A 17,162-nucleotide genomic window follows, 5' to 3' on the forward strand; every position below is an offset into this window, starting at 1 on the left:
TAACCAGGTATAACAGCACGTCTATTTTTGTTTTTTTAATATCGTTTTTTTAGGTCAACCGAAAGCTATGTCATCATGTCATAGAACGTATTCGCTCTTTGTTAGCACTAGCATGCAAACACGCAAAGTCTGGCCTGTTTGAAAATTCGTTTATTCAGTAGCTGAGAGCATAAGCTTTCTAACCAGGTATAACAGCACGTCTATTTTTGTTTTTTTAATATCGTTTTTTTAGGTCAACCGAAAGCTATGTCATCATGTCATAGAACGTATTCGCTCTTTGTTAGCACTAGCATGCAAATACGCAAAGTCTGGCTTGTTTGAAAATTCGTTTATTCAGTAGCTGAGAGCATAAGCTTTCTAACCAGGTATAACAGCACGTCTATTTTTGGTTTTTTAATATCGTTTTTTTAGGTCAACCGAAAGTGCTCTCATTATCGCATTAAAGCTATTCACTGTTTGTTAGCACTAGCATTCTAAGACGCTGCATGTGACGAAACTTCGTCAACGAATTTGCGTAATATCTCGTGAAATACTATTATTATTGAGTACTTCTGGGTATGCCTAAGCCATATGTTTGTTGATATACCTAGCTGACAGCGTTTTCATTTGTAATTTTTCATTTAGAACACGGTTTAATCGCTTTCACTTCCGCAATCAGCTATGTCCTATCCTGGCTGCTGAGACCACAGAGCTGACCGCATCACGTGTGCAAAGCCGACCAATGCTGTAACTTCATAATTCACATTTGTATGACGTCACCGCCCCATTCATTTTCAATGGGAAAAATTGGGCATAAAAATTAATATTTCTCAAAAACCGTGCAGCGAAACTTTCCACAAAGTAATAGCACACGATTCCCAAAGAAGCCGGTCATTTTGACATATGGCACGTGTATGTGGTGTGAAAACTCTGGGAGGAGTAGCGGTCCAAAAAATGGGTGGAAAGAAATAATAATAATAAAAATAATAATATGTGCGATAATAATAGTGTAGTTGCCTGAGGCAACCACACTAATAAAGAATATGTGCAATAATAATAGTGTAGTTGCCCTAAGGCAACCACACTAATAATAATAATAAATATGTGCGATAATAATAGTGTAGTTGCCTGAGGCAACCACACTAATAATAATATGTGCAATAATAGTAGTGTGCTTGCCTAAGGCAACCACACTAATAAATAATCCGTAATCAACCATTGGGAATTCCTGTGTTGTCTTGTCATTCACGTCAAAACATCTATAGGATCAGATTTAGTAAAATCAGCTAATCATGAAAAAGATAGCGTAACAGTTTAATCTTGAAGGGATATGAACACCACAACGCCATGAACACCGGAAGCTTTGAAGTACAAGTACAATAAAGGCTTGCTTACAACTTCATTTATAAAATAGGTGCATTTTCATCGGCAAGACCACTAAATAATCTGATTTTTTTAAAGCTCTGTGGATTATCTGATTTTTTATTAACAAGCCCTTTTTGAAAGCACGGCGAACGAAGACATCGGAGAAGTCAAATAGGCTGAGCAATGGTTGGTTAAAAACTACCTTCCAACACTCGAGCTAACAAACCGCTGCTCGGTGCATTCACTTCTACGTCATTCAATAGGCTACGTCTTTCTGTGGTGTATTTTCAAATTTACCCCACCCCCTCCGCAAAATAAGATAGTGAAACTAAGTTTGCCTTTTCCCCAGGTTCCAGTTATTTATTTATTTTTACAAAACGAAAAATCTTGTATTTTTTTAGCTGCTTATAAAATATCTGGGAGGTAACTAGGGACAGACCCCCAGTAATATAAGGATGAAATATAAACCAGAGCATGTATACCTAGCATTTTAGAGCATATTTCTGTGTATAAACAGGCCATCGTGACGCGCGACAAAAATAGAACAGAAGCGAAAAACTACGCTTCAGTTCGCTTGTGTCGCGCAAGCTTCGCAGCCGGTACGCGACGCGTTCGCATCTGGTGGAGACGACGTCGCCCGCTGCCGTTGTAATAACAGTACTTCAACTACGCTTCAGTTACGCGCGTAATAGTAGTGCGCTCGCGGTCGATACGCGTGCGGTGGGTGCCCGGCTTAAGGCAACCACACTAATAATAATATGTGGGATAATAGTAGTGTGATTGCCTAAAGCAACCACACTAAATATGTGAGATAATAGTAGTGTGATTGCCAAAGGCAACCACACTAATAAACGCTGTACTGAAAACATATTTTTATCATCAGAATGTATTGTAGTGTGAATGGACAACTAAGTGTCCACACCTATGAGAGGCGGAACTGGGAGCGCAATTGTGGGGGGTGGACTGCTTTGGTAAATTGATGGGAGAAATTGACAACAGGTGTGAAGGACTGAGGTAATAAAAGGTAGAGAGAAACTCTGGTCATGTGAGCTGGGGAGCCGTGTCTCATTTTGTGGGTTCGTGCACGCTTGGCAAGGAGGGTGCGGCTCGCAGCTTTTAGTGCTGCCGGCTGTGAAGACAGTCAGACAGGGGAGCTGTTCCAGCACCAGGAGGGGAGGTTACTTGCCTCCTTTAGGTAGCGAGGGCTGGGGACTTAGGAGTGTAAGCACCTGCCTCTGTTCTCCAGTTTTGTGTATCTGCGCTCGGCGTCCCACTGTGTGCTGTCCGTACTGCCGACCTCAACTATTGTTTGCCTCGGGGAGTCGGACAGTGCCAAGAACACAGACCCAAGGGGAGGGTCTCGCCAGCCGGGCGGGTTACGTTTTTAAGCCTTATCACTCTGTGTTTAGAGTTTATTATTGTGAATAGTCTTGTCTCATTTTCTGTCCTAGTCCTTTTGTGTATAGTGTTTAGGTTTGAAAAAGGGCGAAGTGGGGAGGTTTAGTGGAGAGGAACTGTAATGGGGCTAATTGTTAGGAATCCTGTTCTATGCCTTTTTGCTGTGCAGGCATGTAAAAGTGTTAAAGCCGAGTGAAGTGTATTTGACTAAGTGTACTTCTCGGCCATCTATTTCACGTGTGCTACGTGGAACTATAGCCTAGTTGTAGTGGAGCGGATTTGACCAGTGTAATTAGTCCTCTAGGTGAAGTGTGCTGTGGGGAACTATAGCCTGTTTGTAGTGGTGTGTATCTTGGTGCATAAGATAGGGATTCCATGCTTTTTGTCTCTACTGCAGCACATTCTAACCAAGACCAATAAATATGTATTTAAATGAGAATATTTAATAAAGATTGTATATTTTTTGTAACTGTCTGTTGTTGTGTGGTGGATGCCTCAGACACCGGACCATACCAGTTCACAAAAGGTGGTGGCAGTGTTAAGCTATTCTGCTTACCCCAGGTATTTACCTTACCAAAGTAAAAGGTTTTTTTGTAACAAATGCAGCAGTGGAGTCCTGACTCTTCACCTGCACAAAATGCACCCAGGCACGAAAGCCTGCGACAACGCCGTAAACAACACGTGTGGTATTACGCACAGCTATTTTGGAACGTACCCAGGCATCACAAATGCGCGTATATTTCACAAACGGATTGTCCAAGACAATATATGACCACTCAGTCTCAAAAGGGACATCTTTACACTTAAAACCAATGGTAAGGTTGTGTATTTATTCAATATTTAGACCCCAGATATTGACTGTAGAATGACATGGTATCATTTTAAAAAAGTTTTTCTCGTTTATTTTGTTATTCAGTGAGCAGCGTTTTCACTGAGGCATATCTTAGGGCTATTGTCAGGTTAATCTTGTTGCTATGAAAGAATACGATTTTTGAGTGGTGAAAGAATATTTTAATGAATGCCCAGATGGACAATATTGTCCATTATGTCATGGGTGGGGGGTGTAGTTGCAGATGAGACTGCAAGGAGGGGGTGCCTGCTAAATGCACGACCAGAGCGACAATGGTGGTGCTGCGAAACTCCCTATTCGGCATAGCTGTCGTGTATCGTCTACTAATGAAACTAAAACAAAGCGTTTCTGTTTTTAACTCATACTTTGGTTGCAGTAGCACTGAATGTCTGAGTTCAGTAATGTCGGTACGCCGGCATGCCGACCACTAGGGGCTTTGCGCTAGGTTAAGGTTAAGCTCAGGCGGTGGTGGTTGGCTGATTTAAGTGACAAATTGTTAGCAACTTACTTTAAAACACCGAACGACTTCAAGATTCACATAGGCTTACGTTAACCAGAGACATTATTTTCTGTATAAAACAAAATTCTAATCAGATTTTTTGAAGAGAGTGCAGTGTTTTTCAACCCTGGTCCTGGGGACCCACTGCCCTGCATGTTTTAGATGTTTCCCTGCTCCAACACACCTGATTCAAATGAATGGGCCAGCATCAAGCTCTGCAGAAGCCCGATAACGACCCATTCATTTGAATCAGGTGTGTTGGAGCAGGGAAACATCTAAAACATGCAGGGCAGTGGGTCCCCAGGACCAGGGTTGAAAAACACTGAGTTAGTGAGTTGAGATATTCTAATCAAATCATGATGGAAATTGCTTTTGCATGATTCAAGTCAGTAGAAAATGAGATGCATTATGGAAAACTTTTTAATCTATTCAAAACTTTAATATGGATAAAGCATTAAACCTGAGGAAAGGCATGCATCATCGTTAAGGAAAAATTAATGTAACTGATGCTAAATAAATTCTGTTTTCATTAAACTGAAATACATTTTGCAAGTCACTATTCATAGTGTCACAAGCAAAAAACATGTTTGACAATGGTTTTCATGTCAAGGCATCTTGTGACAAAGTACAGGGCGCTTGGTAAAGGGGTTCCCACCTGGTGCAGGTGGTGTCCCCTGCATCTGTGTTGGTAGCCGCTCCACCAGCTGTGGTCGCACCTCTGACCCCACCTGGCTGCTGGCGTTCTGATGCTCGATCAACTTGACTGCAGTCAGCGCGTCTGGTCCGAAAGTGTGGAGGTCAACCGAAACCAGACGCACCAGCAAATCTGCTCCGTGGGAGACACAACATGTAAGGTTATCCACATACATTCAAAAACATGAAATTAAATCATGCCTTCAATTTAACCAGAAAAGCCTAGCATCAGGCTCAAAATATAAAGTCATGTGTACATTCATTCGAAAATAAAAACAACAAAAACTTTATTGTAAAGACAGTGAGAACTCAGCAAAATATGATGTAACACAACCTTGTTTCATATTTTTTTCCACACAGGCTAGAGTGAAAACTGTGTTGCATAATTGTAACTACAGTCCATAATGTTTGGGACAAAGACACTCTCTCTTGATTTGGCTCTGTACTACATAATTTAAAATTGTAATCTAACAATTCACATGTGGGGAAAATGTAAGGATTCTCAGCATTGAGTAAAATTTAGTTTTTTATGCATTTTGGTTTCACCATGTAGCAATTACAGCACTTTTTATATGCAGTCCCTCCATTTAAAGGCACCATAATGTTTAAGACAAATGGCTTCACAGGTGTTCTGATTGGTCAGGTGGATTCAGTCGCTTCCTTCGTGCAGGTATAAGACAGTATTTAGTCTTGATTGCAGGCTTTTTATTGCCATAGGCATTTGTCAATATGAGGACCAGAGCTGTGTTGCACTTAATCCTGCAGGAAGACAATGATCCCAAACATACTGCTCAAGCAACAAATGTTTGTCAAACCAAAAACTGGAAAATTCCTGACTTGCTAAGTCATTCACACAATCTAAATCCAACTGAATCAGCATTTCATAAGCTGAAGAAAAAGGCCGCTAGCCCCTGAAACAAGCAGGAGGTGAAAATGACAGTACAGGCCTGGCAGAGCATCACTAGAAAAGACACTCAGCACCTGGGTGATATATATGGGTCACAGACTTCAAGCAGTCATTGCATGCAAATGATAAGCAATTAAGGACTAAACATGACTACTTTCATTTAAATAACATTAATATGTTCCAAACATTATGGTGCCCTGAAATGAGGGGCTATGCATAAAAAGAACTACACTTTCTACTTGGTGAAACCAGTGTATAAAAATACCCTTAAAAGCTGAGTATATACACTTTAATCACGTGACTGTTTGGTTACAAATTAGATTACAATTAGATTACAAATCTAAAAAACATTATGGAGCTCACTGTATGTGCAATGGGGCTTTACTCTGCTCAACCAGAATGCCCCAGTTAATAGCTGTTTTAGAAATTTCAGTTTTTCATAAAAACATAATCGGCACACAGTCATGTTGTGCAGTTTGATTTCACTCTAACAAGCCAATGTGCAGGCAGTAATCTTACTGGCTAATCTAACCAGTCATGTACCAACAAATAGGACACAATGACTTTTTAAATCAAGAATTTAATTTTGACATTTTACACTGAACAAGAGTTCAGAATTATAAGATCGCAGTTCAGGCAAATCACGTATTTATAGTTTTCAAATCCCATACCACAATATTTTGTGTTACATCTATTAAATAATTCAGTCATTTAAACTACTGTATAAAAAAACAAATGGCAAAGAGCAGTATTACTTTTTCCAAAAATGTCTTATTATACAGATATTTTGGCACTTATAGCGTTTTGAGAGTAGCCTACATATTTCATTAAATGTCACATCTCATAACAATGAGGAAATAAGTACAGTAAAAAAAATTTACTGAACAAATAACACTAAATATTGGTTCATGTTGCTGAAGGAAAAACATGAACCAAAAGTAAAAAAATCGCACAAACAATGCCTTTCCCCCCAATGATAGTGATTAGGCTATATGCCGAAAGCAGCAGCTAATTTTTCAGATCATATTAAAGGAAACAATTGTTATTGTCTGGAAAGGCAGCGACTTATAAATTGTTATTTGATTATACAGTAGCATTTATTCCATTATGCATGAAAAATAAACTGTCAAAGTATGTTTACTGAGATCGGCAAAACAGGTTTGACCTCCCCAGGGATATGCATCATCACACACTGGCTGGATGTTGAGAACTGGGAATGGAAAAGATGTGTCCTTTTCACCGTAATTAAAAAAACAAAAAAATAAAAATAAAAAAACACCCATTTGTAAAACTAAAATGCTTTAAACCACACCGTAGACAAGATCTTGGCAAAGCCTTGATAATGAGCACTACACTACATACCTGATTATTTTTTCAAGCAATAGGTGGCCTAATGTAACACACTGTATCAATTTCTATGCTGACATTATCCGATTTACGCCTCTAATTAGGCCTACTCATTTGCGAAACTAAAGGAACCAGCAGAGTGAACGGAAATCTCCAAATGAAATTTAGTTAAGATCATTTCACTTGCTTTCTTGCGAGAAAACAGAACATAAAAAAATGTTTCTATGGGTTTTTACATGAATATGTGGTCGTTTAACATTTAAAAGGCAGTGTTTTTATTCTGTTACTTCCCACAGCAACCTAAGTTCATACATATTATGAAACAATAGGCTATGCTGCAAAACTATTTTCTTGAAAAAGTACACAGCTGGATAAATTCCAACAGTTGTATTTCTAAATTATAGCATTTTAGTTATATAGGCAATAAATGATTTATTACCATTTTCAAATCATTGCACATGAGAAAACATGTTTTCTTTGGCCATTGCCCAGTGGCGGAGCTTCAGTATTAGGACAGAGGGTGCAAAGCCAGTTGAGGGGTCACAATGACCCAATTATTTCAAAAATATTGCTGTGGCTCAACAATGCACGCATGTATCGGCATACCGCACTTTGTTGCAGAAATCTAGCTCAGACTATGACCACAGCAATCGCGCAGCAAGGCTATATCACAAACACGGTTAGGCTAACAAAAAAGTTTTTGATGCACCGAATTATAGGTATCACCCATTGTCCTTCAATGGCTGAAGATACAAAACTCTGGAAAGATGGCCATAGACCGGCTGGTGACAACAGCCCAATCAATTCTTGTGACAGAAGTGTTACGTTGTTTTTGTTTGTTTGTTTGTTTAATCACCCTAGCTACCATGTTAATACTCAAAACAGACTGGGTGATTAATTTCTGAAGTATTTGTTCTTTTTGTGCTTTTATCTGCATTTTTAGTTGCTATGCCAACATTTAGGTTCGGGAACAATAGGAGCACAATTGTAAAGCGTCACATGCCCAACATGAATGAGTATGAAAATGCATTCATATCTGTGCTGTCCTTGAACTGACCTGCTGGTTATCTCCATTGAACTCTATGGGTCTAATAAAAAGAAACTGGAACTGGTAACGTTGGTCTGACCCGGCCGGCAACTAGTTAGCAAAAAGATTTATGATAGTCAAAACTGCCCATTTGCGATGGATTGGTAGCTTGAGGTTACCATTAATGTTGAGCCTTGTAATGCACGTTTATGATGTGATATAATGTTGAGCCCTGTAATGCACGTTTATGATGTGATGACTGCTATGCACTGCATAAAGCAGGGTTGTACAACCAGTAAACTTTAAAAGCTAGCAATTAATTGATTTTCTTATGAATACTATATGTTCTTAGGTGATCAGCAATCAAATACGCAAGAAAAGTTGTTATAGTTACCAGTTTCAAACAATTCATATTGAGTTTGATGATAAAATGCTATCCATTCAACTGGCCTACCACAAGAAACACACCTCACTGAAGCATCTATTACAGTGGAGTCACTTGATCAGTTCTGAGAACGTCTGACCATTCTGAGCCATTGAGGCTGATTCTAATTATTTTTCTCTGTATTACAAAATGATCACCGCTTAGCTGCATTGCATTAATGTTAGCCAGTAGCTATAACATGGTATTCATTCATAAGCCTGCCTTGCTCAGTGAACAAATTGCTATTCCCTCACAGAAGAGTTGAGACGGATATTCTCCTATTTTCAAAAACTGACAAAAATATCAAGTTTGTCTCTAGTTAATTCATTGCCATTTTTCGTTGCTTTTCTAAGGGACGCATCAACAGCGAAACACGATCTGCTCTACTTGTCACTTTAATTAAATAAATATAGAATGTCGGTGAGAAATAAGTTTGCGATATTACTAGTTCTACTGCCAGTTAAAAATTAGCTAAATATTTACGGCAAAATTTTACATAAAACAGCATGTCAGCAATCTCCCATTTCAGTTGTTCCTAACTTAATCGTGTTGGATAATTTATCCTGGATTTTTATTAACATTACCATAAATCACTGTAGCCTACATCAAAACTTCCATGTAGCCTACAGTTGTAAGACAATGTACTGACCTGTGAATTTAGTTATGTTCATTGTTTTACAGCATTACATATATGCATATATGCATTTAAACATTAGGTTACCTTACATGAAATAAAGGAAAAGTTTAATTAATGTCCATAGCCTATTTATGCATTAAAAACAAACACAAAACTAAATGGCAAAAGCAAACTGTCTACTATACTGACTAATCTGGTGTGTGCTTATAAATTACCAGTTTCTTTTCCATTAACCATTTGGTAAAGGACTGAATTGCGTGTATACAATCTTCAAATGGCGACTGTAGCAGCAGTGTACAAAAAGTTACTGACTGCGTTACATTTACGATGCTCTACATTTATACCGACTCGCCCGTATATCCTAAGTGAAACTAACATGGATGACGTTAAACTGTGCTCAAAACTGTCTGACTAGGCTATTGTTTAGTTTCACAGTCTGACCACAAAGTTTGTTGAATAACCATTTATAGACGTACATTTCACTGAAATACACACCAAAATCATATAATTTATTCAAATGGTCTGGTTTTAAGTAGAACTGTATTTGATTATTGTAACAGTCGTAAGAAATGACTTTAAATTGATTAATAATCTGTCAAGGGGCAGCATATATAAGGTGAACAGAACATGACTGAGTACAGAGCCTTGGGGCACACCACATGATAGCACAGCTGATTATGACATATAATTGACAACTGACACTGAAAAGCTCCTATTTGAAATGTATGAGGAAAACCAGTCCAGGCCAGTAATACCCACCTGCTGCCTCAGCCTCACAAGCAGGATGCTATTATAGATGGTATCAGAGGCAGCACTAAGATCAAGTACTATCAGAATGGAGCATTAAGCAACATCAAACGCATTAAGATATCATTAGCAATTCTAAGGAGTTGTTTAAGTGCAATGCTTCTGACGGAAAACCATACTGGAATTTATCAAAGATGTTATGGACACCCCCTAATACCTCAAATTTAGCAGGACCTAGACGCCAGGTCTCCATTACCAAATGCCTTTTCTGGCAGAGTGAATGTTAAGAAGATTAATATACTTCTCTGCCTAAACTATCTAACATCCCGTGTTATTTATCTTGTAAGAGGGAAGTCAAACTGGGACCCAGAAAAGGCTGGCATTTGAACGAGCTGGCATGCTGGGACGCAGCCTGTACTTCAAAGGACCCGAGAGCCTTGTGGTAAAACAATAAGTTACTCGGACTTCCTCTGGATGAGCAGGCCATTTGGCTCTCTGGACTGTTACCCTCTGGACAAGACTGAGATAAGGGGAACTGGACTGGTTGTTTATGGTTGTGTGAGCAAGCCGTTGGCTCTCTGGAATGTTGCCATCTGGACACAACTAAGATAAGGGGAACTAGTCTCTTTGTCTGTGGTTGTGGGTGTGTGTGTTTTGGGGTCATAAAGGGTGAAATGTCTGGCCAAATGGTGGGGCAACTGAGCGGGACAGTACCACAGTGCCCTTATGTGGGCCCCTCTGCCATTACACTTTTTATTTCTTTTCTGGATCTGGACTTTAAACCATCTGTTTATCCTATTTACAAACCCCGGAAAACCGTACAAACCATGCACATGTTTTCATTGTATTATTGTATTATGCCTTTTGTAATAATAACATGGATTGCATGTAAAATGGTTAAACAAAAGGGTATTTTCATGACAACTGCACCATAATATTACATCCACTTGACATGTTTGGTATGGACGTATTCAAGATAATTCAACCAATTGAATGAAATATGTTTCATACCAAATAGAATTTGAAAAAACATAGTTTTAGAAACTCAGGGAAAAACTACCACAATGGAATGTCCTCTCTGGTAATCATCTCCTTTTCCCAATTTCCCCACTAATTGTTTTAACAACCGCCTCCAAATGGTGGGGGCTGGAATTCCAGATTTGACTCGGCCAGGTTAATTTATGGCAATGCCGCCTAGACCAAACGCAGGATTTGGCTTAAAAGGAAGGGAGACAAAGCAATCGAGGAAGATCATAACCGACTTCCCCACATTGCACATACTCTGTGCTCTGTGTGTAGATGCATAAGGAAGATCGTAATCGACTTCCCACACTATACAGACTCTGTGTTGTGTGTGTAGCTAAACAGGCTGGGTAAGAACTTTTTACTCTGTATTTATGTTTTTTAAACCTTATAATTGATTTTGAATTTGAAGCTAATGACCTACCTGCCTGTTCAATAAATTCTTCTTATTTTTAACTTGCGTGGTCTTCATGACTCTAATTCATTTTATCTTCTTTTCAGCCAAAATTCCGCTTAAATACTCAGGGGGACAATTATGACTAGGACCTACTGATCAGGGGTCTAGTACAGCGAACGTCTTTAGTGAGGTCTTCAAGTTAGATAGGCGACCACGATCTGCCCACTAACGGGATTGGTGGCATTGGTTCTGGTGTTTTGGCTTAAGAGGACCCATGGGCGTTATACGCCGGTTCTTGTCAAATTCGCCTTAAGGAGCCCGATAGATACACACTGTCCTGGGCTCATAACTATCTATGCACTATCCATGCAAGGAAGGCATGTATTACGGTGGTCCGCCTCCTACCCTCTGGATTCTTCACCGAACTGAGATTTAACAATAGTGCTAAACCCGGGAGCATATATTGAGGAATGATGGCACAAGATAGAGTCGAGTGTAACCACTCCCAAGTTCCACGTATAGTTAAACCCAAATTTTAAATTATAATTTACTATGGAGTCAGATTATCACGAGGGTAAAACCTAGTAACTGTTACGCTTTCTTGTTGTGGTCATGGATATATTTGATGTGTTGTTCCGCGCATTTGTGAATATTCTGATGCTCCCATTGGAATATTGACAGTCCGGCGACAGATCAGATATATCTCTGATGACAGCATAGCCCCGTTTGCGAACGGAGAGTAACAAGAATGTTACTGGTCCGTTTCAGGCCAGTTTAAGCGGGATATGAAGCAACGCCTTCATATCTGACCCGTGGCAACGGAACCAGTGCATTCTTAATTATAATTGTGCCCTGTTCTTACGAACAGAGGAAAAATAACTAACATCTCCGGTTTTGAATCACACCAGCCAAGGGAAAACACGCGGTGCCTTCCCCTCCAGCTACAAACCCTCATTGGTCTAGCTGTGAGGTGTTTACAATTTTTTTTAAAAAGTTTACACTGCTATCTCTAGATACATATTTGGAACAGGAAGAGACCTCGAATCAAATTTCCCAAGCTTCTTAAACCCAATAAAATAGGGGGCATCTCTTTCCCAGATAAGCAACTCTATTACTGATCAGCTCAGATCAAACGGATGATCAGCTGGTTCTTGGACAGACACGATTCTCTAAGGGTTGGGTCAAGAAAGTAAAGATTTTTACTAGTCACCCAAGGTTACTCCAATTTTGACCATTCATATTTGAGGGATCAAATTAGTGTCTTATACGTTTGTTGTGTGGAGGGATGTCAAGAAATACTCCGAAATAACAGATACCCCCATCTTTACGGTCTCCCACTACCTTAAATCCTGATTTCCCTAAACAACTTGAGACTATCGGACCTCCGGAGTGGGTCTCAAAGGGAATTATCAATATATCACATCTATTAATGCAAGACACACCCAAATCCTTTGAACAGATCAAGCATGACTATAATATTCCAAGTAATGATTCCTACAAGTTAATACAGCTGCAACATTTTATAGAATCTCAATTGAAAGGGAACAGGATACGTTTTGAGGTGTCTAGCATTGAAGAACATTTTATGAGACTACAGGCCTCGCAGGTCTTCAATTTCTTATATATATTCAATTCTGTCATGTACTGGAACATCCTCCTATGCTGCTCTGAGGCAGGTGTGGGGAAGGAACCTATGTAGGACACACATTCAGAGTGGAAGAGTGACTGGCCATTTGTGAAAGGGTTTACCCTAAATCTGTAAGTGTTCATGAATAGAATTTTAAATTTATTCACAGGATTTATTTGACACCAATTCGTCCTCATAGGCTATTTCCCAGTGTTCCTCCACTATGTTACAAATGTCAGGCCTGTATGGGCACCTCCGATCATTTATTTTGGTAGTGCAGCAAAATTCAATCATTTATATCAGAAATATTACTAATGAAAAATTTGAAATGTCTCCTAAATTGTACTTTTGTACCCTGACAATGTTTTTGATCGCAAAAGTGAATCCCTCATGAAGTGTCCTCACATATTTAGCAATAAAATGCATATTGCTTTTGTGGTCTAGGCAAGAGGTACCTACTGTCAATATGTGGCTCACCCAGCCATCTACCATCTTACCACTAGAAAACATATGACCTAAGGTGAAAATCTGATCAATTCTGAAAAATTTAATGGACAATTTGTAATAAAATTGTGATGGAGGGATTCAGTATCTGTACTTTTCTGTTTCCCTATCTAATCAGTGTACTGTATCTGCATTGTATCCATTTACTTCTGAGAGCTGTTGGGGGGGATAGGTTTTCATGTTGACTTATCTGTCTGGTGTAAATGTACAGTTAATGCATTGTGACTTTGTAAATGAAAAAATAATAAAAAGATAATTAAAAAAAGATGCACTTCCAGTGGTTTAGGATTTCATTTGGCGCTGCCACCACAAGAGACCTTCCTGGCATGTTTTTCCACAGGAACTACTTGTTTTTCACACAGCTACCACCAAGCAACTCTCAACACTTTGACCAAGGGACTCACGAACAGCGGCTTGCAGTCAAATTACCGTTGCTCTTATTTTAACGGGAAAGGATAGAAAAATACATTTGAATGATAAGCTGTAAATAAAGACAGCCTATTCTTGTTACCCATAACATGTTTTGTGTCTATTTGAGTTAAATTTACATTTATAAACGTTTATTCATAGAACTTCATGGTCAGGCTGTGGAATTTAAAAATAGTCAGTTTTGAGCATAGGCTATGGGCGAATGCCATCAAAACAAACTGGAACAGTGGCTTACAGCAGCTCTTATTTCAACCGGAAAGGAGAGGAAAATACATTTTAGTGACAAGCTTTAAATATTATTAAAACCATTTTCCTATATATTGGATTGTGCAAATTTGTCAATATATTCACGGAACCACAATAGCCCACAGGGTGAATATAGTTAATTCCACTGATTATGTTTGATCATTCATTTGCTAAATAGCGTTCCAGAGCACACAGACACATTCGCACATTTGTATTCTGTATTAACACCTAACCATAATTTGGCAGCGGGGATGTGAAGAAAATGGCTCAGACAGCCTGTACTGAGTCTAACTCATTAAAATATCCTAAATTTTAAGTCAATCTGTCAGACTAAGTTTATATTAAGTTTGTTTAAATAAGAACACCCAGTTCTTAAAAAATGACGAAAACGTTTCCTGATTTGCCAGAATATAACGGTTACTTGCTTTAACACAATGTTAAAATTAGTCGCTTATCTCCACATGTAATCATTACAGGCATTTAATAGACTCTTACCCAGAGCGACTTGCACAACTTCTTAAGGGTATTTATTTATTTATATTTATTAATTTATTTATTTATCATTGAAAGTGCAAGTAGTAACTTCATCTGCTATACATTTGGGTTACAATCGGGTTATCATAAAGAGTAATGTAGACCGCGCACAAAATTGTTAACTGTGGATAGCTGGGCCCATCTTTTTCAAAATGCAGATGGCGTGACCGTAGTCTCAGAACGCTGGCAGTTTATCCCTTTAGCGCACATGCAAAATCTGGCCAATCCTTGCCCATTTAGGGGCACCCTATTTAAAGCTTTATAACTCCAGATGTGAACATCACAGAGACTTTAAAAATGGCTTAAATGAAGCAAGACATTTGAACCATGTACAATACTAACTTTATTCGTTTATATTCATAATTTAGGAGGAAATAAAGCACCACAAATGCAATTCTCTAGGAAAAAAAACCTAAAATGATTTTGTTCTTTTTTAGTTTGCAATGAAATGCTGCATATATACAGCAGGTTAAACTATATGTTTCCTGGATCAAAAACTCCTTGACCACAAGTGCGTAAAAAGGGTGCATAAGATGAACTGCTATAATCTATGAAACAAAAAGTAAGCAGTGTACTCAGTGTCACCAAATCAATCCAAAATTATGCATTGTTGTATATCGCAACATAATCCTGTATTACACTACAATTCAACTGTTTTAACTCGTGAAACTCACTGTTGCATCATTTTCAAGTGGAATTACAAGCTTTCCATCAGTACAGTGGTCTAAAATTTATAGGGGTCCAGAAACGTATCCAAAATCTCTCCAAAAATGGATAAAATGCTTTTTGTCCATTATAAAGCATGTAAATGAGCCCCTTATGAAGGTTTAAGATGAAACATTGATATCAGATTTAAAAATAATGTAAAAATATTGTCACACAATGCGGTAAAGTACCTAAATGTGAAATAATGAACTCTCATATGTATTTCTGTACTCTACAGTATGTAATGTTTTCTTGTATGGGGATGAGACATCATGAAAACAATATTCAACCATCCACCACGTTTTGGCAATGTTCCAACTTTCATGTCATATCTAGTGCATGAAACACAAAAACTACTAAGCTACTAACAAACGCTTACATTACACTGTGAAATATCCTCATTATAAAATACCACTAACCTATTTAAAGACACTCTATTTCAAAAATAACATATAACAGAAATATTTTGAGCAGTAATTCTTACATAGCGATGATGAAATTTTATCTGTGTTCAGTAGATAGAGACAGTAAATCAATCCTGTCATTCTCTCCTCTTCTGTCTTACTCCAGAAAACGATGTCAGCTATGTCTATCAGCAAACATATGGCTTAGCTATGCTCAGAACTCCTCAATAATTCTAATAATTCTAATAAATTCCGAAAATCATTGATAACGTTTCGTGGGAAGCAGCGTCTTTCACTGCTACCACAGAGCGAATGCGTAAGTGAATGCGATGATGAGAAAACTTTTCGTTATGCTGAGTTATGAAATGCTATTCTAAAAGCAAAATTAGACATGTTATACACTGTTAGAAAGCTTATACTGTCACGTACTGAATAAATTAATTGTCAATCAAGCCAGACTGTACTAAAAAGGGCAACAACACACACCATAAACAACACATGTGTGGTATTACGCACAGCTATTTTGGAAGGTACCCAGGAGTCACAAATGCCAATATATTTCACAAACTGATTATCCAAGACAATGTGACCACTCAGTCTCAAAAGGGACATTTCTTTGCATAAAACCAATAGTAAGGTTGTATATAGTCCCAAATATTGACTGTAGAATGACAGCAGCATTTTCACTGCTGTATTGGCATATCTTAGGGCTATTGTTGGGTTTATCTTGTTGCTATGACAGAATACGATTTTTGAGTGATGAAAGAATATTTCTATGAATGCCCAGATTGACACTATTGTCCATTATGTCATGGGTGGGGGGGGGGGGTGTAGTTGCAGACGAGACTGCAGGAAGGGGGTTCTTGTTAAATGAATGACCAGCGCGACAATGGTGGCGCTGCGAAACTCCACATTCGCCATAGTTGTCGTGTATTGTCCACTAATGAATCAAGAACTCAGAGTTTCTGTTATCAACTCATACTTCGGTTGCAGTAACAATGAATGTCTGAGTTGAGCAATCTAGGCACGCCGGCATGCCGGCCACTAGCGGGATTGCGCAAAGTGGTTAACATTTTATGACACCTAAATAGACCAAAGATATGAATAAAAAAATAACAGAACAGGTAAAACATTTAAGTGCAGGAACAATGCTCATAAATTCAAATCATCAACAATTTCTGACCTCTGCTGTACTGTTAAACTGAGCTCAAATGCCAATTTTGTTTTATGTTTGACTGTGGAATGCCCGTGATTACGCTGCAAGCAGAATGTGCCACCCCCCTCTGCAACTAGAGTGATTACACAGGAAGAGGGTAGCGGCTAATCTTTAAAATCGTATTAAAGAAAACAGCCGTTATTTTCTGACAAGTTAGCTATTTATATGTTGTTATTTGATTGAACGGTAGCATTTATTACATCA

The 17,162-nt window shown here is 38.6% G+C and overlaps 1 protein-coding gene across 1 annotated transcript in view; it reads right to left on the reverse strand.

Moving 5' to 3' along the window:
- arid2 (AT rich interactive domain 2 (ARID, RFX-like)) overlaps positions 1-17,162 on the reverse strand; it is a 211,613-nt gene that overhangs the window by 125,498 nt on the left and 68,953 nt on the right. The window contains 1 exon segment of the mRNA XM_035425440.1: positions 4,747-4,917. Within this exon segment, the coding sequence (XP_035281331.1) occupies positions 4,747-4,917 (171 nt within the window).

The sequence above is a fragment of the Anguilla anguilla genome, chromosome 7 (genome assembly GCF_013347855.1).
Source record: "Anguilla anguilla isolate fAngAng1 chromosome 7, fAngAng1.pri, whole genome shotgun sequence".
NCBI lineage: Eukaryota > Metazoa > Chordata > Actinopteri > Anguilliformes > Anguillidae > Anguilla > Anguilla anguilla.